General features: G+C 45.3%; 1 protein-coding gene across 2 annotated transcripts in view; it reads right to left on the bottom strand.

Moving 5' to 3' along the window:
* Window positions 1–25130, bottom strand: part of MMS19 (MMS19 homolog, cytosolic iron-sulfur assembly component) — a 171968-nt gene that overhangs the window by 129414 nt on the left and 17424 nt on the right. For both annotated transcript variants that reach the window (XM_029610161.1, XM_029610159.1), the window contains exon 2: window positions 588–636. In XM_029610161.1, coding sequence (XP_029466021.1) covers window positions 588–636 — 49 coding nt within the window. The remainder of the gene's footprint in view (window positions 1–587; window positions 637–25130) is intronic.

Here is a 25130-nt window from a genome sequence, read left to right as displayed (position 1 = left end):
TAGGCAGGAAGAACTTTGATGGACTGAAACTAATCCACATGAATGAAGCTGCCATTTATTCTCAGAATATAATCAGCTCGACAGACAAGGGCAGCAACATAACAGAACACAGAGTGCAGTCACCAGGGCTAAGGAATCGTGTCATTCCTACGCTGTACTCTGGGTAGGAAAAGCTCTTACACTGAACCACAGGAAAGTCAAAGCCTTCTGTCAGCCCCCTCTCATTCAGTTCCACGCTCTACACTTCCTCCCGCCTCTTACAAAAGGTGTCATTTTTAAATCCTGGCATTAATAGCCCCTGCTTCTATATTGAAATCGTGCTCTTGAAAGTCACGGAACTGGTCATGGAAGAGTCAGGCGGTGGCAATATCAATTTATCAGCTACACTTCTCTAGGATTTGGCATCCGCTCACATTCACACTGACCGCCACTCTGCTAGCTACGCTTTATCCTAGCTCTTCCACCGCGTTAATTCAAGAGCGGAGGGGGACAGAGCTTGCCATAAACTGGAAAAGAAAAAGGGAGCTGCAGCCGCAAGATTCACTCAACCGCAAAAGGAGAAATACAGCGCGCAAGATTTCTGTTACCCAAGAGCTTCCACCACTTGTAGAACCGTGCAGCTTCCAGCCTTCACCCCTAGAAGAGAAAGGGAGAACTCAGAAAAACAGAAGGCAGGGAGGAAAGGTGGAAAACTCCACCACGTCTTCTCTAATCTGAAACAGAAACACAGCTGTGCTAATACAGTACTTATATTTTACATATATTCCCAAATATTCCCCCAGTGCTGTGATCTAAGAGAAGCAGCAACTCATCACTCAATCTGACAGCAGGAGGGATTTTACGCTTTTCACACACTCACACACACCACTAGTTTGTTTGAAATGGAAGTCAGATGAAGTGCAGGAAGGAAAAGGGAACATGAAATAACCTGCTTTCAGGGAAGAGCTGGGGTATCTGGTCCTACTAACACTAAGGGGTAGATTTTCAGACGAGCGCGAACAGCCTACTTTTGTTTGCGCTCCAGGCGCAAACAAAAGTACGCTGGATTTTAGTAGATACGCGCGTAGTCGCGCGTATCGGCTAAAATCCTGGATCGGCGCGCGCAAGGCTATCGATTTCGTATAGCCTGCGCGCGCCGAGCCGCGCAGCCTACCCCCGTTCCCTCCTAGGCCGCTCCGAAATCGGAGCGGCCTAGAAGGGAACTTTCCTTTGCCCTCCCCTCACCTTCCCCTCCCTTCCCCTACCTAACCCACCCGCCCGGCCCTGTCTAAACCCCCATCCTACCTTTGTCGGGGGATGGGAGGCGTAAATCCCCGCGCGCCAGCGGGCCTCCTGCGCGCCAGGCCGCGACCTGGGGGCGGGTACGGAGGGCGCGGCCACGCCCCCGGGCCGTAGCCACGCCCCCAGGCCCGCCCCCAAAACACTGCGCGCTCCGGCCCCGCCCCCGACACGCCTCCCGACACGCCCACTCCGAAAACCCCGGGACTTACGCGAGTCCCGGGGTTCTGCGCGCGCCGGTGAGCCTATGTAAAATAGGCTCACCGGCGAGCAGGGCTCTGAAAATCCGCCCCTAAGACATCACCGAGATGGACAACGAAGGACAGTAACATAGCCGAAAGCATCTCAAACGGGACCTCTGCTGGGTGATGCCAATTCTCTGCATTTTTGAGCATCAGGCACTTAATAGTTAGGAGTGGATTAATGCACTCTAATTTACATAACATGCTCTAATACATATTAGTTACTGCGAATTAGTGCCTTTGGCTCCTTCCAAAGACAGTTTTGCTTTAGCCATTTTATCAGTATGAAAAAGTAAAATTTTTGACTTCATGTTTGCTCTATTGGAGAAATTACTTACCTGATAATTCATTTTCTTTAGTGTAGACAGATGGACTCAGGACCAATGGGTATAGTGTACTCCTGATAGCAGATGGGAGAGGGAGTCAGATTTCAACCTGAGGTCAGCCTACATATACCCGTGCAGGAAGCTTAGATCTTCAGTATTTTTTATTTTTTTATTTAACAGTTTTATATACCGACCTTCATAGTAAATAACCATATCGGATTGGTTTACAATTAACAAGAATAAAACTGGGGTAACTATTCAAGTAAACGAAAGATAAACAGTAGGTAGGAATGAGTCAAAGTTACAATCAACAGGGAAGAGAACTTGGAAGCTTGCAACAAGCTGGAAAGAAGATAAGGCAGGAAATAAATATGAAGTGATACCATAGGGCATACGGGTTAATGCTTAATGGTGCTTTAACCTGGGAGAGTCAGAGTCAGAGTATTCTCCTCGAAAAGCAATTGTGGATAACTGTGTGTTTTAATAATCAAGTTAACTAGGACTGGTGAAGCTAATTTCCAATTGGAGACTGCCAGTGCACTCAAACGAAAAACGCTGACACCCGGCAACTATGGGTGTCTTGAACTAGGGGTAATTCCTGGCTTACCCATGCTTGTCTTGTTCTCGGGGATTGTCACCAGAGGTTTCCAGATTTCGGGGCAGCCGTGGGCAGGATGCTGAGTCCGTCTATCTACACTAAGGAAAACGAAATTATCAGGTAAGTAATTTCTCCATTTCCTAGCGTGTAGCAGATGGACTCAAGACCAATGGGATGCACAAAAGCTACTCCCAAACAGGGTGGGAGGCTGCCTGTGGCCCACTTGGTATGTATGGAGGACCACGTCGCCACCCGATAGATCTCGGCAGGCAACAGTATCTTGGTTTCTGCCCAGGACACTGCCTGAGCCCTTGTAGAATGGGCCTTGACTTGAAGAGATGGAGGCTTCCCTGCCTCTACGTAGGCCACCTTGATTACTTCTTTGATCCAGCGGGCTATGGTCGCCCGCGAGGCTACTTCCCCTTGTTTCTTCCTGCTGTGAAGGGCGGTGGTCCATCTTTCGTACAGATTCCAATCTTTCCAGGTATCTGACTAGGAATCTACCGACATTTAGATGGTGAAGACGGCATGAGTCTTCAGAGTCCTTATGTTCTTCTGGAGATGGTAGCGATATGGTTTGGTGTAGATGAAATTGAGAAACCAGCTTCGGAAGAAAAAAAAGAGGGGACCGTGCACAGTTGTATGGATCTCGGTGTGAACCTGAGAAATGGTTCGACAGGATAGGGCTTGAAGCTCGGAGATGCGACGGGCTGAACATATTGCCACTAGGAATGCAGTCTTCAAGGTCAGGAGTAGTAGTGACAGACCACGAGTAGGTCTGAAGGAAGCTCCCGCTAGGAAGTCTAGAACTAGATTGAGATTTCATAGGGGCACCATCCACTTTAATGGTGGTCGGATTTGTTTGACCCCTCTCAGGAAGCAGGAAACATTTGGATGGGTTGGCTCTGAAGCTGGCCAGCGCGGCCACCTGAACCTTGAGGGAGTTGAGAGACAACACCTTCTTCAAGCTGGCTTGCAGAAATTCCAGGATCATGGGTATTTTGACTGTCTGTGGAAGGATCTCGCGGTCCTCACACCAGGCTTCGAAGATTCTCCATATTCGTATGTAAGCTAGAGCCGTGGAGAAATTGCGTGCTCGGAGCAAGGTGTCAATCACTGCCTTAGAGTATCCGCTCTTCTTCAGGCGAGTCCTCTCAATGGCCAGACTGTAAGAGAATCTAGTTGGGGCTTCGTGGAGGATCGGTCCTTACCGGAGAAGGTCCCTGTGTGGAGGTAGGCACAGAGGGTTCCCTGCAAGAAGTCTTCGCATGTCTGCATACCATGGTTTTCTTGGCCAGTCCAGGGCCACTAGAAGTACTAGCCCCCTGTGGTGTTCTATCTTGCTGATGATCCTGACCAGTAGTGGCCATGGGAGAAACCTGTACAACAGGTCTTCCAATGGCCAGGTCTGGACGAGGGCGTCAATTCCCCAGGATTGTGGTTCTTGTCTGCGGCTGAAGAACTTGGGAACTTGGGTGTTTGACTGGGTTGCGAGGAGATCCATGGCTGGGGTTCCCCAGCGGTTTACTATCAACTGGAAGGCTGTGGTAGACAGCGTCCATTCCCCTGGGTCTAGATTCTCTCTGCCAAGGTAGTCCGCAGTGACGTGGTCTTTTCCCACAATCTGGGCAGTTGAGACCCCTTGCAGGTTTGCTTCCGCCCACACCATTAGGGGGTCTATTTCCAGGGACACCTGTTGGCTTCTGGTTCCTCCCTGGTGGATGATGTAGGCAACTGTTGTAGTGTTGTCAGACATGACTGACAGATTCGCCCCAGAGTCTGTGACTAAATTGTAGGCAGGCTAGTCTACTGCTCAGGCTTCCAGTCTCTTCCTTGTCCCATTGCCCCTGGGCTGTCAGTTCCTGGCAGTGGGCTCCCCAGCCTCGCATCCGTGGTGAGCAAGATCTAGGTTGGTGAGGATAGTCTTACTCCCTTGCTCAGATGGTCTTCCTGTAGCCATCATTGGAGCTGGGTCCAAACCTCTGCCAGCAGCTGGAGGCGAATGGAGTAGGTCTGGGACATCAGGTTCCATCATGACAATAGGGAACGTTGCAGTGGGCCCTTGCCCATGGGACGACTTCTAGGGTTGATGTCATGAGACTGAGGACTTGGAGGTAGTCCCATACCTTGGGGCGAGCATAGTTCAACAGTTTTCGCAACTGGGCCATCAATTTCCTTCTCCTTGTAGGGGAAGAACAACCTTGTCTTGTTTGGTGTCGAACCGGACTCCCAGGTACTCTAGCGATTGGGAGGGCTGCAGGCAGCTCTTGGCTGTGTTGACGACCCACTCAAGATTCTGTAGTAGATTTACCAGGCAACCACCAGAGTCACTTTCCTTTGGAGATTTTGCCCTGACCAGCCAGTCGTCCAGATACGGGTGTACGAGGATTCCTTCTTTCCTCAGTATCGCCGCCACTACCACCATGATTTTGGTGAACATCCGAGGAGCGGTAGCTAGTCCGAAGGGTAGCGCTTGGAACTGGTAATGATAGTCCAGTATCGCAAAGCATAGAAAGCGCTGATGCTCGTGATTGACTGGGATGTGGATATAAGCTTTGGACAGATCTAGAGAAGTCAGGAATTCTCCCGGTTGTACTGCCCTTATGACTGAACGTAGGGTATCCATGCGGAAGTGTGGTACCCTCATGTAGCGGTTGACTGTCTTGAGGTCTAGGATGGGCCTGAACGTCCCCTCCTTCTTGGGGACGAAAAAATAGATGGAATAGTGACCAGTATTTTGGTCGTGCTTGGGCACTGTGGTTATCGCCTTTAGGCAGAGTAGTTTTGTCAGTGTGGTTTCCACTGCTGTCCTCTTGGAGAGGGAGTGGCACGGTGATCTCACAAATTTGTCTGGGGGGGGGGATGCTGTGGAAGTCCAGGTAGTATCCCTCCCGAATGATGGTTAGGACCCACTTGTCCGGCGTTCTCTCGACCATTCTTTGGTAGAAGAGGGTAAGTCTGCCCCCTTTGGCTTCTTCCTGTGGATGGGTCTGTTGATTTTCATTGTGGGGTATGGCTGGGGCCTGAACCTGAGCCTGCTCCCCTCTTGTTGTGTCTGTTCCGAAAGGACCGGCCCCTGCCTGTGGGGCGAGGTGCTTGGTAGTATGTGTTCTTGTATGGTCTGAAGCACTGGGTTCCTCTGCCCTTGGTTCTTCTGGGGAAGGAGCGCTGATTTCTCTTGTTCCTGTCCTCCAGTAACCGAGGCACTGGAGATTCACCCCCATTTGTTGGCTAACTTCTCCAGTTCGCTTCCGAACAGGAGGGATCCTTTAAAAGGCACTCTCATGAGGTTCATCTTGGAGGTCGAGTCGGCTGACCAATTCCGGAGCCATAGTTGCCTTCTGGCTGTCACTATGGAGGAGACGCCCCTGGCTGAGGTGCGCACTAGGTCAGAGGTCGCATCCGTGAGGAAGGATATCGCCGGTTCTAACTTTTCAGCGGAGGTGGTTGCATCTCTAGAAACAAGCAAGCAGGCACATGTCACCACGGCGCAGTAGGAAGCGATCTGAAGGGTGTTTGCTGCAACAAATGATTTATTAAGGATGGATTCCTGACGTCTGTTCTGGGCATCCTTGAGTGCAGCTTCTCCGACTGGGATGGTCGTGCGCTTTGAGATAGCACAGACCATGGCATCCACTTTTGGGAACATAAGAAATTGCCATGCTGGGTCAGACCAAGGGTCCATCAAGCCCAGCATCCTGTTTCCAACAAAGGCCAAAACCAGGCCACAAGAACCTGGCAAGTACCCAAACACTAAGAAGAGCCCATGCTACTGATGCAATTAATAGCAGTGGCTATTCCTTAAGTATAATTGATTAATAGCCATTAATGGACTTCTCCAAGAACTTATCCAAACCTTTTTTGAACCCAGCTACACTAACTGCACTAACCACCTCCTCTGGCAACAAATTCCAGAGCTTTATTGTGCGTTGAGTGAAAAAGAATTTTCTCCGATTAGTCTTAAATGTGTTACTTGCTAACTTCATGGAATGACCCCTAGTCCTTCTATTATTCGAAAGTGTAAATAACCGAGTCACATCTACTCGTTCAAGACCTCTCATGATCTTAAAGACCTCTATCATATCCCCCCTCAGCCATCTCTTCTCCAAGCTGAACAGCCCTAACCTCTTCAGCCTTTCCCACGGCCAAAGAACTGTAGGAGTTCTTTGGCCGTGGGTTCCAGGGGGTATAGGGCTTATAGGGCTTCTAGGGCCCATCCTCCTTTGAAGCTGGACTTCCATTCCAGGTCAATCAGTTGTTGTACAGCCTGCAGCATTGGGAAATAGCATGAGGCCAGATGGAGACGACTAAAACTGGGTTCGTCTTTGGCTCCTCTGTGGTGCTCGTGCCTGGAATGGCCAGCATCTTCAGGGTCAGAGACATGAGAGCTGGTAACTCGTCTTTGGAGAAGAATTGCATCATGGTTCGGTATGGTTCCATCCCTGGGGGAATTTCCCTTTCCTCCAGGGAGTCAGACTCTTCCCCCCAAAGGTGTCTGTGTCTCCTAAGGGGAGGCTTTTGCCTGGATGGGGCGCATCTGGATAAGTGCGAGAGGCACTTGGAAGGTCTTGTGCTTCTGGTGGAGACTGGGTCTGTATCACAGGCGGTACAGATTGTGCCTGGACAAAGGTTTGCAGCCCTTTGAAGAATTCCACCCAGGAAAGGTCCCTGGGTCCATACTGAATCTAGTGGAGGCCCCCGAGGTGCCCCCCTGAGTAGGTGCCGAGTCCGAGATGCAGAGGTCCAGGGTACTATCATTGGTGGATCCGGATTCCTCTACTGGCTGTGGGGAGCCTTGCTTAGTTTCCCCCTGCAGTGGCCTCCGCATTGCCGGCATAGTGCAGAGGCCACTTCAGGTTGTGCAGCTCTCAGGTGGCAGGCTGGGCAGGGGGCTTGTCCCTTGGCTTTCTTGGCCGGTGGTGCCATGATTTGTGCGCGTGGAATGGCTCAAAACTCGTCTGTGCTTGTAGATGCGCATGCCGGGAGACTTAGTTGTGCGCAGACGATGTGCGTACGGGTGCGCGTGCAGGCTACCACTTGTGCGCCTGAGCGAGATGTGCACGCGGATCTAATTATGAGCTCAGGCCATTTATGCAGACCGCTATGTGCCTGGCACAGATGTGCGGACAACACGGCGATCAAGGTGGGGAAATGGCACCGACGACCACGCCGGCAAGATGGCTACCCCCCCCCCCCCCCCCCGAGGGTCTCCACGTGTGTGGACCCTCGCACCAGATCAGAGTCTAGCCCATTGGGGCTGCTCAACCCGATTTCACAGACGCTGGAGGGGACGATCTATGCGGCAATTCAAGCCTCGGAGACCGGAGACTTAGAAAAGGTTTTTTACCTCACCTGGTCTCAGCGTTTCCCGGTTTCATGCCAGGCGGTCTCCGGCTGCAGGGGGAGAGGGAATTACCTTCATCACCGTGCTTGGTATTGCACCCGCTGCCTCTAAGCCACTCTAGTGGCTAAGTCCACGCCGGAGGCCGGCTACCGGACCAAGGCTTACCTCTGAGGGATCTCGGAAATCACCTCAGGAATTCTCAACTAGGGAGGGACCCTTAGCTTTCACCGCAAGAGAGCGGGGCTCGTATTGTAGAGGTAAGATTTCTCTCTTCTTTGATTTGTATTTTCTAACACTGTGCAAGTGTGTGTAGTGCCCCTATCTGCTTAGGAGACTGAGAAATATTGAAGAGCTAAGCTTCCTGCAAAGGTATATGTAGGCTGACATCAGCTTTCAAAATCTGACTATCAGGAGTACACTATACCCATTGGTCCTGAGTCCATCTGCTACACGCTAGGAAAAATTCTGTTTTGCATCCCTACTGATGTGGAATTTCAGAAGCTAAACAATGGGAGGGAGCTTCTCGTGGAGGGCAATTGTTGGGATATAAGGGAGGAAGCTGAAGAAATGTAAAAAAACAAACAAACAAAAAAAAAAAACAAACAGGGCAAATCCAGGGCTCGCTGTGAACGAAAGCTCATGAAACCGTAGCAGATTCTGATTTAACCTGAGGCCCAAAAAGGAGCTGCAAGAAACCGTCAAGCCCAAAAGAGACAAAGTGGTGTTCGATGGGGAGCTTCAGAGAATAGTGGGTGGGTGAGGGAAGGCAGTGCTGGAGGCACCATGTTTTGGAAGACATTAAAGCAAGCAAGACTTGTCTGTTCAAGTATTATGGATCCCAGGTCATTTTTCACAAGAGCAGGAGCACGAATTTTTGTACCAGGTTAAAATTTCAGTGCTGCTTGTACAATCAGGCACATCAAAACTTGCCTGTAAAAAGAATCTAAATTAGACTCCGTAAAGAACCCATTCTGCACCACTGTCATGAGTCCATCTCTTTGGTCGCCACACAGGACTTTGGAGGAACGTACTTCGCAAACATGCATAGAATATTATCATAGATTCTGTACGATGATGCAACTGTATTTGCTTCTGCCAAACAGGGCATTGTGATCGGTCTTTCGGTTGCTCCAAACAGAGAGTTCCCCATTTCTTGTGATCTTGAAGCAGACTTACATCATCTACTGATATTATAGGAATCTCTCTCAAAAGGGCATCATTTCAGATGCAAAATCCTAGTCTTTCAACTCCAAAAGCAACAATCAGGAAGCTATAAAAACTCGGCAATTCCCACAATCACATTGTAAAAAGCAAAAAGAAAACAAAAGCAAGATAAAAACAGTCCATTACAGAGCTGCACGATATATATTTTGTGACCAACTATACCCCATTATATCTAAAAGCTTTCTTCTGGAATGCTAGGAAGAGGGAGTCCCTGCCAGTGCTCAATAGTGACACCTATAGGCTGGAACTAGAGTGCACGTGTAGTGTATTCCGGAGAGAATTGCAGTCTGTAGCTCCCAATTGAGGGCTATGATAGGTTATTAACATTGGGTAAATATTTTCTAGAGTCCAACTTCTTAGTACTGTCTTCCAGTAATAAAGTAAAAGGGAAAGGGTCAGGTGCCACCAGCATTAGCTGTACATCAGATACAGTTGCTGGACTGTGAGATACATCGACTAACCTAAGCCAGATCAACAAGCTCCCCACAGGCTGGGCTGGAATTTACCCAGCTAGGACATGAATTTCCAGTTTGGGACTGCCTGGGACAGCATGCAGCAGCAGCGCACGCAGATGCTGAACCTCTCGCAATCAAAATGCCGTGTGTCGCTTGTTGACGGTGTCACCATGTTCCACAACGGAGGCCTTGGGGGCTGCCGCTGTCAGCACCTCTTCAAACTCCCTGAAGCTAATCCAATCCAGTTCAAAGTAATGAGCACTAGGGCTAACCCCATGCAGGGCACTGCATGGGACTCAGTTATCGCAGGCTGTAGCAAACAAACACACACCCCACCTTGCTAACAGTCTTGTCATTCACTGCTTTATTATTTTAATGAGTTTAATTCGTATAAACAATAGAGCTAAATTGGGAATTTAAAAAAAAATATCCACAAAAAAAAGCTAACACGAGACCATCATAACAAAAACTGTTTTAAAAAACCTACAATACAAACAAAATCACACAAACAATTTGATGACTTAATCCCCAAACCAAAGTGCTGCGGTTGACGGTATCAGTTTGTTTATTCTGCATTTGGATGCCTCAGTCAGATATGACTACAACAGTTTGATTCCTGTTCTGCTACTGAGGTGCTGTTTTCTTAACTATTTTTGGAATTAAAATATAATTTTGCAGCTGCATGGGGTGGGAAGAGAGACAGTAATGATTTTTTCCAGTTACTTCCATGCTAGTCTACTTGAAATAAAGTGTACTAGTCCACACACAGAAATAAAAGGTCAACAAACAAGCTGCAGCAGAGACCTTTTGATGGGACTAACTTCATTCATTTTTGACTGGCTTCCAAGAGCTCCTTCATCAGGCGGATACAGAATGAATTAAGCATGAAGTTGCATAAATATTCCAGCAAACTGTGGTATGCAAGAGTAGTAGTGGTTGGTTTCAGAGCCATAAAAAGTTTTAAATTTCTAAATTATTTCAATCATGCATGTCCCAGTGTTGCTGCACACAAGTTGCAAATACTGGCTGACAACTTATTGATGCAGAAGTACACAGAAATGCAGAAAATTACCGTAAGGCCCATCTACCCTGCCCACTATTGTAATGCTGCAGATCCTTTTTGAGCTATGGAGTCCTCCCCTCCTTTTGCCAACGCTAAGGATCAATGTTTGCTTGCCCCGTGCTGTCTGAACTTCAGTACTGGCTTGACCCCCATCACCTCAGTCAGGAGGCTGCTCCGTACATAAGTAGCTGTTAAAAGTTTACTAAAAAAACATGGTTATTCCAAAAAAACCAATGAGACGACTTAGATTGTTACCCTGACTTGGAATAGAGAAGTTAACATATTAATGTTAACCAAAGTATACTACAACCTGTTCATATACTTAAAAAAAAACCAAAAAAAAACCACTTCAAAATCCAGATCGTTGACAAATGACAGACTATCTTCCTATGTAAAACCATAAACAAATCAATTAAACTATCAGAGAAAATTTATTCCCAATACCCTAATACAGTAAAAGCAAGTTTGCTTACCGTAAATGGTGTTTCCATAGATAGCAGGATGAATTAGCCATGCTGTCATGGGATTTGTCAATCAGGTCTGGGAAGCAGAGCTACCAAAGTGATGTCAGAGCTTTGCTCTGAGGCTGCGCATGGTTTCCTGCACTCTGATCAACTCTCCTCAGTCTGTGATAAAGCAAGCGTGGTCGTAGGGTACGACGGTCGACTGTGCAGGGAGGTGGGCGGGTCAGCATGGCTAATTCATCCTGCTATCTACGGAAACACCGTTTACGGTAAGCAAACTTGCTTTTTCCCCGTCGATAGCAGGGCTGAATTAGCCATGCTGTCGTGGGAGTCTGAAGCTCCCTAACATGCTGCAGAGAATTATTTCAGTTGGTATCGTGCGTGCAGCGTGTTGCCAATCATGTGCCAGTCAACCCCGCCTGTGGTTCCTTTAATGAATGCAATAATCTCCGTCCCAATTTGGCATCTTTCGCTGTCTGCTGGTCCAAGCAGTAGTGGGAGGTGAATGTGTGAAGAGACACCCACGTGGCAGCTTTGCAGATGTCTAGCGGTGGAATGTGTTTCAAATGAGCCAGCGAAGCTGCTCCTGCTCTGATGAGCCGTAGGACGAGACGGTAAGTCGATCTGCTGTTTGTTATAGCATAAAAGTATGCACTGAGTAATCCACCTAGAGAGAGTTCATTTAGCTATTGGTAGTCCAGGGGCATTTGGATTGAAAGAGGCAAATAGTTGTGAGACACTGTTAGAGGATTGGGTTTGTTGCTTATAGTAAGCCAATGCCCTCTTGCAGTCCAATGTGTGTAGAAGTTTCTCACGTGCGTTCTGATGTGGCTTCGGGCAGAATGTAGGTAATTCAATAGATTGGTTGAGATGAAATTAAGATGCCACCTTCGGTAGAAAGGTAGGATGGGTTCGAAGGAGCACTTTATCGTGGTGAAACTGAAGATATGGAGTGTAATGTACCAAGGCTTATAACTCACTAACTCGGCGAGCTGAGGTGACCGCAACTAGGAAAACTACTTTCCAAGTGAGGTATTTGAGATGTACCGCGTCCATTGGTTCGAATGGGGCCAGCATCAACTGTTCCAGTACTAGATTGAGGTTCCATGGCACGGGGGGGGGGGGGGGGGGGGGGGGGTTGTTATTGGAGGCCAAAGGTCAGTAAGCCCCCTGAGGAATCGCGAAACCATTGGATGATGAGAGATCAGATGTCCCTCATGTAGTCTGTGAAACACAGCTATAGCACTACGGTAGACTCGAACAGAAGTTGTGGCAAAGCCTGCTACGTGCGAGGTATGTAGATACATGAGAAGCTTGTCCGGGGGGCATGTGAGTGGATCCGCCTTATTTGACGTGCACCATGTCGCATATTGTTCCCATTTGAATTGATAGCTGCATCTTGTGGATGGCTCCCTGGAGGCCAAAATTACGTTTTGTATGGAAACTGAGAATCCCTGTTCAGCAAGAAGGATCCGCTCAATCTTCACACCGTCAGATGTAAGGAGGCGTGAAGCAGATGCAGGAGAGAGCCTTCTTCCTGTGATAGCAGGTCTTCTTGATTTGGTAAGTGGAAGGGCTCCAACTGTGGACAGCTGGAGTAGGTGCGTGTACCATGGATGATAATATTTATTAAGGTGTCACAATAATGCAGAAATTACATAGTTATGCTGTCTTTCCATGTCAAGAGCTCAGAGAGGTTAACTGACTTGGTCCAAGTCACCCAATCTGAGGTTGGTAGGTGAATCAATAACAGGACATCCATGTCTGTAACTGTACACTAACTGTAACTATCTTTCACTACCGGCCCAAATGAACTAATCAAGCCTAATAAGTGAAAATCACCACCATGGCGGTAATATGTAACAGCATCCCCCTTGCATGGCATGTACCTGACGGGCGTGGAATCAACTGCTAAAATAGTAACAGCGGTAACACAAATATGTTTTACTTTTTATGCTTTGTCACGCTAGGTGTTCACAGTGATATATTAAAAGAATTCCCATGCGACACTTTTCTCAAAGTGAATCATCTTCATTTAAAGCAAAGCACTGTATGTAGAAATAAGGCTCAAACCAGTTGTAGCAAGACTTTTTCGTCTGAAGAGCGATAGCTCTAGAAAGCATGTCACACTATAGTAAGTTAGACACATAGAAAGCCATCACCTGCGTTTGTTGACCCTTTATTAATTGTGCGTTGAGTAAAAAAGAACTCTCTCCAATTATTTACTTTTTTGGATAACAGAAGAAGGACTAAGGGGCACTCCATGAAGTTAGCAAGAAGCACATTTAAAACTAATCGGAGAAAATTATTTCACTCAGCACACAATTAAGCTCTGAAATTTGTTGCTAGAGGATGTGGATAGTGTAGTTAGTGTAGCTGGGTTTAAAAAAAGGTTTGGATAAGTTCTTGGAGAAGAAATCCATTAACTGCTATTAATCAAGCTGACTTACTGCTATTACTGGCACCATAGCATGGGACCTTCTTCGTGTTTTAGTACTTGTAGCCTGGATTGGCCACAGTTGGAAACAGGATGCTGTGCTTGATGGACCTTTGGTCTGACCCAGCATGGCAATTTCTTATGTTCTTATGCCATACTGGGTCAGACCAAAGGTCCATCAAGCCCAGCACCCTGTTTCCAGAGGCCAAACCAGGCCACAAGAACCTGGCAATTACCCAAACACTAAGAAGATCCCACTAAGACGATCCTCTGGCAACAAATTCCAGAGCTTTATTGTGCGTTCAGAGAAAATTCTTTTTCACTCAGTCTTAAAATGTGCTACTTGCTAACTTCATGGAATGCCCCCTAGTCCTTCTATTATTCAAAAGTGTAAATAACCAATTCACATTTTATGTACTACTGCGATTGCACTGAGTTATAGTCATAATTGCACAAAACAAAAATATTCTAAATTTTTGGGTTGCTCTTAAAATTGTCCATACCTACTGAAGAATGCTTGTACTTAACTTAGACGGCACAGAAGTCCATAAGGAAGATACTACAGTGGCAACGTTTATAATGGTCGTTCATACTTGTCAATAGCAATTTAATAAACATTGCAATTGTTAGTTTGACTTTTCCCCATTACCATTTTGCATGGGCTCGTGACATTGATTAGTCCCCTAGATGTAGTGCACCGTGTATCGGCTCAAGCTGCAACCTCAACAAAAAGGAAGTCCTCTGAGTGCTGTTATAGATAAATCATCACCTTTTAAATTACTTTCCCCGAGTACTGCTAGACCAGTAATTACATATGGGATTTCCCTCTTCCATGGCTGTTGGAAGCAGAGGACACACCTCTGTTAATGTGGATTGAAGCAAATAGCCCAGGGAAATTTTTTTTTATTTTTTTTTTTTTTTTTTTACAAAAGTGGCCCATGGGGTATCTGTGACTCACTCGTGCACTTTCCTGTGCAGCATGTGCTTCAGAAGCTCCCCAAAACACACCAAGTTAATCACTGAAAGGAATACCTGGAGGCTGGCAGAATTGAGACAAAAAAAAAAAAAGTTTCTAATAAAATTTCACATTTTTCCTAAAAATGTAAGTAGAGCACATCCTAGACCAGGGACGAGCAAATAGAGCTGCAGATCCCCTTCCATCCATGCAATCTATTGGGCCCCCACAAGTTTCATATATCCCGGAGTCCTGGTCTGGTGTTAAAATCTTTTGCCAACCAATAAGCTCTTGAACCAGTTGCCAAATGAGACCACCACACTAACAGCCAGTGACTCAGACACACACATTTGCTGTGGTGCTGCTTCTCTTGTGCTCGGTGACTGCCCCCTGCCCTAGCATTACTGTGTGGCCCATGACAAAAAACTCCAAATCAAGTTCTGGTTTTCCTACAATGTGGATCCAGGTCAGCCTGGAGTGGTGCCAGAGTATTAGGCAGCCTAGGCAAAGCTTACAGCCTTGCAACCCCCAGTCCCACTATTCATACATATGTACACAATTAAAAATTATGCATTTGTAAATAAAATTTTACATGAAAAAAATGACAAAATACAGTTTTCTAAAGTAAAAATCTCTCAACATGCATTGCTGTGGTGCCAATCAGAAAACCCTGCAAAAAAAAAAAAAAAAAAAAGTAAAAAAGACACTTTGATCTCATATTGTATTAGGCCTATTTTAATGCACAGTGAGGGTGGGCTTGGCCCTCAGAAAGCCATGAGTAAACTAAATTACAATTATAATATAGTAAACCTCCCATACAAAACAGCACTAACAACCAGCACTTAAACAAACAATAACCCTACTTATGAAAAGGCAACAGTGCAAGCTGTTACGCCCCTGCCCACGCTTCACGCGGACAGGGCCTTACCTCCATGGCCCTGTGCTGCCTGACGCTGCCCTTCGCGGTCTGGAGGCCGCAACTGAAGCCGGGGCCTCACCTGAGGTGGCCGACGCCGGGTGCTCCCAAGGCCCGGCTGCCATCTTGCCGGCATGGCCTCGTCGGGGCCTGCCTGCAGCCCAGCCTTCTCCTCCTCGATGCGGCAAGATGCCGCCGTCATCAGGGCCTACCCGGAGGTCCAGCACCTCTGCTCCATCTCCTCCCTGCACAGCTGCAAGGATGCCGCTGTCCAGGGTTCTGAACTTCCTGTTCCTCCTAGAGGGCAGGCCAGCGACTCTCTTCCCTTCTTAAAGGGATAGAGAGGTCTGGTCCTCCCAGCAGCTCCTCCCTGGGAGTTGCCCTCTAAGCCCTATAAGAGAGCCTTGCTTCATTCTAGCTTTGTCTTCGCATCAGCTCAGATGCCCCTGAAGACATCTCTTCATCTGCTGTCCTGTTCCTGAGTCCAGATCCTGTGGTCCGTTCCATGTTCCAAGTCCTGCAGTCCATTCCAAGAAGTTCCAGATTCTGTTCCAAGATGTTCTAAGATGTTCTTAGTTCTGAGTTCCTAGTTCCAAGATGTCTGAGTCCTTGTACTGTGATGTCCCTTGTCTCCCTTTGATGTTGTCCCGGTCCTAATGCTCCAGGGTCCGGTGGGACCCGTGCCTCCAGAGATTCCCTGCTTTTATCTGTTCCTAGTTCAGACTCCGGAGGATCCTAGGAGGTTTCCACTACCCTGTGCTATGAGACTTCCTGAGCTCGCCCCGATCTCCTTGTGGTCCGCAACCAGCCATCCGGCTGCATAGGGCGCGAAGGGGACAGTGTGGTCCGCGATCAGCTCCTCGTGCTGTGTAGGGCGCCCGAGGGTCTTGCTCATCCCCCGCCTGTGTCTTGTTCCTCGCTTGAGTCTTCAGTGTGGTCCTGAGGGACTCGCCTTCCTTGTCCTAAGTCTTCAGCTTCACGTTCCAAGTCCCAAGCCCCACGTTGTCCTCCACGAGAGTTCCATGTTCCAAGTTCCTAGTCAGAGACCTACATTGTAGTCCTGTGTTCCTAGCTCCGTCCAGCTCTGCTCCTGTAATGCCCATTCCCGCGCACACACCTCACCACAGGTGCGACTCAAGTCCTGACCTGAGCTGCCCTGTGGCCCCAGGGTTCCGCTCTCCCAAGAACCTGGTGATGTGCGCTGAGCCCACACCATCGGCCCCTGAAGACTGTGCTCGCAACACAAGCCCTAAAACATCAATACACTTCCTATTAAGAAAACAGAACAAGCCAAGCTGCTATAGATCCCTACACTGCAACACCATAACAGAATACTTCCCTTCGGTCTCAACAGGCAGAACACAGACAGATACTCACCAAATGCAGAATAAAAAGAAATCAAAGTATAAGCAGAAATGTGCACACAAAAATGAAATGAAAACACCAAGCTAGACACCGTATACAAAAAAACAAACTTTTTTTTTTTTTTTTTTTTACTTAAAATATATAGTATTTCTCCTTATTTAGTAAAATTACAATGGCTTCCAATAAGCAGAGGACGAAGTTTAAAATCTCTGTATGCTAATTCCTTTTGCTTAAAGAAATATATAATCTCTTATGTACCTGTTCGCCCACTATGTTCTGTTTCTCAGCATTTGCTAAAAGTACCATCTCATACGTTAGAGGTTACTAGCACTCATTCTAAGCTTTTTTATGTCCTGGACCCTGAATTGTGAAATACTATATCGAACTAACAGTGTCATTACTGACTATATGTTGTTTTGATAGGCACTGAAAACCTATTTGTTCTTTGAAGCTTTTAATTCTTTGTTAAATTCTATTTTTGACTATTTGTTTTATTGTGTATTTTACTGTAATGTATGTTTTATATTGTGTATCTTGGTTTTAATCCTCATCAATGCTCTGCAAACTGCAGGCTATAAATTTATGAAATAAATTACTATTCCTCATAAAACAAACAATAAAACCAAGAAAAATAAAATGTAATATTAAAACCATACTTTAAAAAAGTACAAATATTTAAAAACAACTGATGAATAGAATATATCTGATAAATAAAAACTCACATAGCTTAAAAAATTAGTTTTGAAGTTTTTTGTGGTAATTTGGGAGACACAAACACCACACAAGAACTAAAAATAGGAAGGATATACATGTTTCCTGGGTTTGGGTCGTCATTCTATGTCCACTGCTATGATTGAAAATGAATACATAGGCAAGAATTTCAACTACATATTTCTTAAATAACTCAACATCAGACATCAGTCTAGATATTGGGAAATTTAATAAACGTAGATTATGTGATCTCATTTCATTCTCTAATATTTCTATTCTAGAGTGCAATATCAAATTGTCTTTTATGGAAGATAGATTGGTTGCCTGAAAATGTTTTACAGACTTGTCCAAATTTATTACAACTTGCTCCAGCTTGTCAGTTCCTGTGATTTCAAAAATGTATTATTTTCCCCAAAGGAAAGTGTCTTTAGCTGCTGAAGGAGGTGTTGATACTCTAGTAAGCCCTGGAGTATCAACTTTCTTGGAAGATTCTTCGGATAATATAGCAACCCGAGCTACCTTGCTAATTACTTTTTCATTGAAGAAAGAAAAGGATATATTTTTTAGAAAATATTTTCAAAATAAAAATAATGACTTCTGTGGACAGAAAATTCAGGTATTCCCTGATGTGTCTCGTGCCACACAAGCCAAACGGAAACAGTTTTTATCTTTAAAGCAAGCAGCTTTGGATATAGGAGCTATATTTTTTCTAAAATTTCCATCAAAGTGTTTAATTACATATAATTCGAATAAATTCATTTTCTTTGATCATTCACAGCTACAGCGTTTTCTAAGGGATAAATCGTGAATTCAATTTAAATTAATAGGTTAAGGGAAATAATTGTAGTAAAACAAAGAGACATTCTACTCAAACCTCACTTTCCCTCTCCCCTAGACGTGGGCTGAATCAGATGTGTTTATTTAGCATTTTTTATTTTTATATACCGACTTTCCAATAACAGAATTACTGATCAATTCGGTTTACATTTTAACAGAACAATAACATTGACAAGTAAATGTCTTACAAAGAACAGGTCGATATAACTTGGATAAGTAAATATGGGGTTAACCAGTAAAGATACATTGCCTAATATAGGTATAAGTAAAAGATACAGTGCCTAATGTAGGTTAAATAAACAGTTGCTAATTATAAGACTAGGTTATGTCTTCGACTGCCATAGATTAAGTGAGTTCTATAGATGATCTAAATAGCTCTCAGGTGGGTAATCCACTAATCCACCTCTGATTCAGAAACCAGAACAAGATCCCGTTATAGACACTACATGGTAGCAGACTCCATCACCTAAGTTAGATGCTGACCATAGAGAGAGCCTGCCCAAATCCAGAATAGAGACCATAAATACAACCTTGCAGACAAAAAGTGAACTGGAAATCTCAAGAAGCCAGTCTGTATGGAATGCAACAAGGAAATAATAGAAACATCCCTTTCCTCAGACATCAACTTCCATCAAATATAAAACCACTGTAAAAACATGCAAATACTTATTCTTTTTATTTCAAAACAGCTGATGATTAAAACATCTCAATGTTTTTAAAATTTACCAGGTGCTAACAAAATATTTATAAACAGCACCCACAAACAATAATTCAAACTAATAATGAAAAATGAAAAATGTTTGGTTATTGATGTGTTTGATTCGTATATGGGAATACTATATATGTACAAACATCTGTATACATGATTATTTCATTTGATGTAAATGTTATAATTGTAAAAATATAAATTAAAAAAAAAAAAGAAAATGAATACAAACTGTTTTACAGGTGGTACTTATGCCCTGCTAGTCTGGCAAAATGGTATTCCAAGCTCTCGAACACCTGCTGGTGTTGTGAAGAGGGGGACGGGTACCTTTTTTCATGTTTGGTGGTCTTGTCCGATCATTCAGGCTTTCTGGGTTCAGATTCAAGGGATGGCCAAAGATATGCTGGGAGCGGAACCTCTTTTACAACCAGAACTCTGGCTTTCGGGGATGTGGACTGAAGAACAGGGGATAGCCAAACTGCGGCTCGTGCGTTATCTGGCTATAAGCGGCCAGGTCAGTGGTAGCACAGTGGTGGAAGAGAAAAGACTCACTGCATTTGAGATTGGTGGTCACAAGGTTCATGGGCATTAGTGCTATGGAGAAAGTCACTGCATTTTGCAGAGATACCTTAGCTAAATATGGGAAAATATGGGCTCCCTTTGAAAAATGGCTTCAAGTCAATCGGTACATATGCTGAACAATGGAGCGCAGGCTTGCTTTTTCACTACACGGTACACTCTAAGAAAGAGGCGAGACAATGGTTTATATTCTACTTTGAGTTTAAGAGAGATATATTTAGCTTTAGCCTGTCTTTATTAGGCAGATGTTACATGCATACATACATTGTTACTGTTCATGTGTGGTTTGTTTAAAATCGCTATGACTATACTAGATAAGACATTTGCTATGTATAAGGAACGGGGGTAGGGTAGAGGGGGTGTGGGGGTGGGAGAATATAAAAAATGTTTGGATAACATAACTGTCTCTGCAGGGACATAGCTGTATGAAACTTACTGGCATATGTTTTATATTGTCCAAATAAAAAAAGTTAAACAAAAAAAAAACAAAAAAAAACTTTTGTCCACACACACGATCCTTCTCGCTCTTTTTATTTTTTGTTAAATCTCTTTGAGTTAACAAGCAAACTGCATAACAAACAGTAATCAGCGTAGAGTCAAAAGGACAGAGCATGAAACACTATCCCTAGAACGAATACTTAGGCTCAAATATTATTTTACAACAAGTTTGAAATCCCCAATCACACCATTTTCATACTCCATTCACAAACTCATACCACCATCCGAAGAACTTGAAACCCATGCGAAGTCCAGGCAATGCTAGAATCCAAAGAATAAAACATAGTCCACCCTTTAGACTTTCCCCAAAACTTTATTTAATAACAGGAAGTATCCTTTAAAAGCTTTGAACACCCTTTTAGGCAGCTGATCTTTCTGTCATATTTTCTCAATATGCGCAGTGCTCTGCATCAACTCTTTCCAGTGCATGAAAGCTGGAACTTCACTGGTCTTCCAGCATAGCAGCACAGTTTACTTAGCTGGCAATAATGCTGACAGCAAGAATCGCACTCCCCCCTGTGGTAGCCGGACACTCCTATCCATGATATGCAGGTAAATTAACAACCCAGACTAGGGAATCCCACCCCCTAAAATATCATCCAAAAAATCTGTGACCTCATCCCAAAACAATAACTTGAAGCATTCTGTAAACATATGACATAAGTCCCCTGGATGGGTATTGCACTTTATACAAGACTCAGATTCTGAGAAAGGCATTTTTGCCCCTAAATTCCTTCGGGCCGATACAGTACAGTGTGCTCCGACGGAGCGCACTGTTAACCTGCCATTGGACACGCATTTTCCCTTACCCCTTATTCAGTAAGGGGCAGAAAACACGCGTCCAACCCGCCGAACCTAATAACGCCCTCAACATGCAAATGCATGTTGATGGCCCTATTAGGTATTCGCGCGTGATTCAGTAAGTAAAATGTGCAGCCAAGCCGCACATTTTACTTTCAGAAATTAGCGCCTACTCAAAAGGTAGGCGCTAATTTCTTCGGGCAACGCAAAAGTGCACAGAAAAGCAGTAAACAGTGCTTTTCTGTGCACCCTCTGACTTAATATCATGGCGATATTAAGTCAGAGGGTCCAGAAGGGTAAAAAAAGTAAAATAAAAAATACATTTTGAAGTCGGCCGACGGCTGTCGGGTCGAAAACCGGATGCTCAATTTTGCCGACATCCGGTTTCTGAGCCCGTGGCTGTCAGCGGGCTCGAGAACCAACGCCGGCAAAATTGAGCATTGGCTGTCAAACACGCTGACAGCTGCCGCTACGGGCCAAAAGGAGGCGCTAGGACACGCTAGTGTCCCTAGCGCCTCCTTTTGCCCGTTTCTACCGCCGGCCCTATTTTAAATACTGAATCGCGCGCACAGGCATTCGCTCGCTCTCCCACGGACTTTACTGAATCGGCCCGCTTGTGATATATACCCCGTGTAGCAGCTTAAACTGAATTGCTATCAGCAGCTAGAAGATACTTATATAATCAAAGCAAAGGCCAGACTCATGGAATCAACCTCAATCTGCTCCCCCAAATCCATATTCTACAGTGCTGCCAAACACGACATAAGTGGAAGGCAAAAGTGTTTTTAAACAAATAGCCCAGATTGAAATTTTGTTGAATTTAGGAGTCGAGTCTATAAACTATCCTCCTCAACCATAAGGGCAACCTGGGACACCTCCCCCGCAGACAGACTTTACCCATAATGACAAGCCTGTAAAAAAAAAAAAAAAAAAAAGCATATAAAATTGACAGTTTGGTAGCTCCCATTCAGCTTGCAATTGCTCGAAAGAAAACCAAAGGGTACCCGGAACCACAAATGATGCAAATTGCACAAACTCTTACTGGCCCACTCCCAAAACACAGAGCTATGAAACCCAGGCACAAATTCAGAGTTCCCTGTCAGGGTAAGGTAAAGTGAAACCTGGACATCGTGCCCCAAAAGCCTCCGCCACCACACCCATGCTCTCTTAATGGCCACCAACCAGAAAACTGAGAGATGCCTAATGATGCGAATGGCAGAAATATTAAACGAATACTTCAGTTCGGTATTCATTAAAGAAGACCCAGGAGAAGGACAGACGCTAGTTAAAAAACTGGAGGGGAGTGGAATGGATGAAACTCCGTTTATGGAAGAGAATGTATGGGAAGAGCTAAGAAAACTGAAGGTGGACAAAGCCATGGGGCCTGATGAAGTTCATGCCAGGATACTGAAGGAGCTCAGAGAATTGCTGGCAGCTCCGCTGTGTGATCTGTTCAATAGTTCCCTGGAAACGGGAGTGGTACCGAGTGATTGGAGAAGAGCGACGGTGGTCCCGCTTCACAAGAGTGGGAGCAGAGAGGAGGCTGGAAACTACAAGCCGGTTAGTCTCACCTTGGTGGTGGGAAAAGTACTGGCGTCGCTGCTGAAGGAAAGAATAGTGAACTATCTACAAGCAGCAGAATTGATGAACCAGAGGAAGCATGGTTTCACCAAGGGAAGGTCCTGTCAGACAAATCTGATCAAACTTTTTTGATTGGGTGACTAACGAATTGGATCAAGGAAGAGCGCTCAATGTCATCTCCTTGGATTTTAGCAAAGCTTTTGATACGGTCCCACACAGGAGGCTTGTGAATAAAACGAGAAGCTTGGGTGTGAGTGCCAAGTTAGTGGCCTGGATAGAAAACAATGTGTGATGGTAAATGGAACTTAATCTAAAGAGAGAGTGGTGAAGAGCAGAGTGCTGCAGGGGTCGGTGCTGGGACCGGTCCTGTTCAATATCTTTATGAGCGACATCGCAGAAGGGATAGAAGGTAAGGTTTGTCTATTTGCGGATGATACTAGGATCTGCAACAGAGTGGACATGCTGGAAGGACTGGAGAAAATGAGACGGGATTTAAACGAAGCTCGAAGACTGATCGAAGTTATGGCAGCTGAGATTCAATGCCAAGAAGTGCAGAGTCATGCATCTGGGCTGTGGAAATCCGAAAGAATTGTATTCGATGGGGGGTGAAGGGCTGGTGTGCATGGAGCAGGAGAGAGATCTTGGGGTGATAGTGTCTAATGATCTGAAGTCCGCGAAAGTGTGACAAGGCGATAGCTAAAGCCACAAGAATGCTGGGCTGCATAGAGAAAGGAATATAGAGTAAGAAAAGGGAAGTGATTATCCCCTTGTGCAGATCCTTGGTGAGGCCTCACCTGGAGTACTGTGCTCAGTTCTGGAGACCGTATCTCCGAAGGGACAGACACAGGATGGAGGCGGTCAAGAGAAGGGTGAACAAAAAGATGGATGGTCTTCATCGAATGACTTATGAGGAGAGATTGAAGAATCTAAATATGCATACCCTGGAGGAAAGGAGGAGCAGGGGTTATATGATTCAGACGTTCAGATACCTGAAAGGTTTTAATGATCCATAGTCAACGACAAACCTTTTCCGTTGGAAGAAAATCAGCAGTACCAGGGGTCACGATATAAAACTCCAGGGAGGAAGACTCAGAACCAATGTCAGGAAGTATTTCTTCACGGAGAGGGTGGTGGATGCCTGGCACGCCCTTCCAGAGGAAGTGGTGAAGACCAAAACTGTGAAGGATTTCAAAGGGGCGTGGGATAAACACTGTGGATCCATAAAGCCTGGAGGATGGGAATGGCTTGCGGGAATGACGGCTACTACCGGGTGATTGCATTCAGGCAACAACCAACAAGGTAGCACAGTCTGGGTAAACAAATAAGCGTGGGAGTAGCTTGCTTGTTGCGAAGGTTACTACCCCAAACCAATTAAGCCTGATACTTCACTTTCTATGCATATCAAGCGCAGCTCACTGCTTCAACGGCAGGGGGAATGAAGAGAGGATTTACATTCAGACAACAACCAGCAAGGACAGAATTGCCCAGTCTGGGTAAACAAATAATCGTGAGAGTAGCTTGCTTATTGCGGTGGTTACTACCCCTAACAAAATTAAGCCTGATACTTCACTTTGAATGCATATCCAGCACAGCTCACTGCTTCAATGGCAGGGGGGGGATGAAGAAATAGGATTTACATCCAGACAACAGCTAACAAGGCATTGATCTGAGCAGTATGAGTATATAAACATCGGGGTAACTTGCTCGATACGACGGTTACTACCCTCAAACATTAAGCCTTGTACTTCACTTTGATGTAGCTCCAACACTGCTCTCTGCATGAATGGCAGGGGTGGAAGGAAATTAGAATCAAAAAGTTACTAATATGGGCCCCTGAAATCAGCGGTCGGAATAACAGATAAGTATGAAAGCTTGCTAGGCAGACTGGATGGGCCTATTGGTCTTCTTCTGCCATCATTTCTATGTTTCAATGAAAGGTTTCTGCCACAAATGTACCAAGTTAATTGGTTGATAAGGATATGTCCAGTCCAGCACCAGACCCTCCACTTACCCGAGGCTCACTCCTACAGTAAACAAATAAGGAAGGACATGTTATACACTCAAATCCAAAAGACACACCACTCCCTTCTTCCTATTCAATCTCAACACATCATAATGAATTAGAGCCCTTCGATTACTCCACATAAAGGATCCTATCAATGACTGGAACTTCTTTACTCTTGTCAAGCCACAAGGGCACCATTTGCAAAGGATCTAATACTTTGGGAAGAACAACCATTTTTGACAAAGCACTCCTCCCCAACAGCGATAAAGGTAGAGATTTTCACCAATGGAAAAGAGCTTTTATCTTTACCAAAGTCGCATCAAAATGAAGAGAAAAGAGTCCCTCAATAGTGCGAGTTAAATTAATATCCAAGTAACGAAAGTTAAACCTGGTCCACTTGAATGGGAAAGGGCCCACCCATTGATCTATTAGTTCAATATGAAGAGGTGGAACCTCTGATTTATCAGTTAATCCACAATCCTGAAAAACTTCCAAAATTATTGATCATGCAAATAATCTCCCAGATACTCTGTTGCAGATTCCCTATAAAAAGCAAAAGATCATCCGCAGACTCAACTTTATTTCCTTATGTTTAATCCGAATCCCCTGGAAGGAAGGCATAGCAAGTAGTTTAATTGCAAGGGGCTCCAAAGCAAGAATAAAAAGCAAAAGGGACAAAGGACAACCATGTCAAGTACCCCTCCCTAGCTCAAAGACTTCTGACAAAGACTCGTTCACCAAAATC

The sequence above is a fragment of the Rhinatrema bivittatum genome, chromosome 7, assembly GCF_901001135.1.
Source record: "Rhinatrema bivittatum chromosome 7, aRhiBiv1.1, whole genome shotgun sequence".
Taxonomy (NCBI): Eukaryota; Metazoa; Chordata; class Amphibia; order Gymnophiona; family Rhinatrematidae; genus Rhinatrema; species Rhinatrema bivittatum.
The sequence above is the reverse complement of the archived record's forward strand: the minus strand, read 5'-3'. Positions and strand labels throughout refer to the sequence as shown.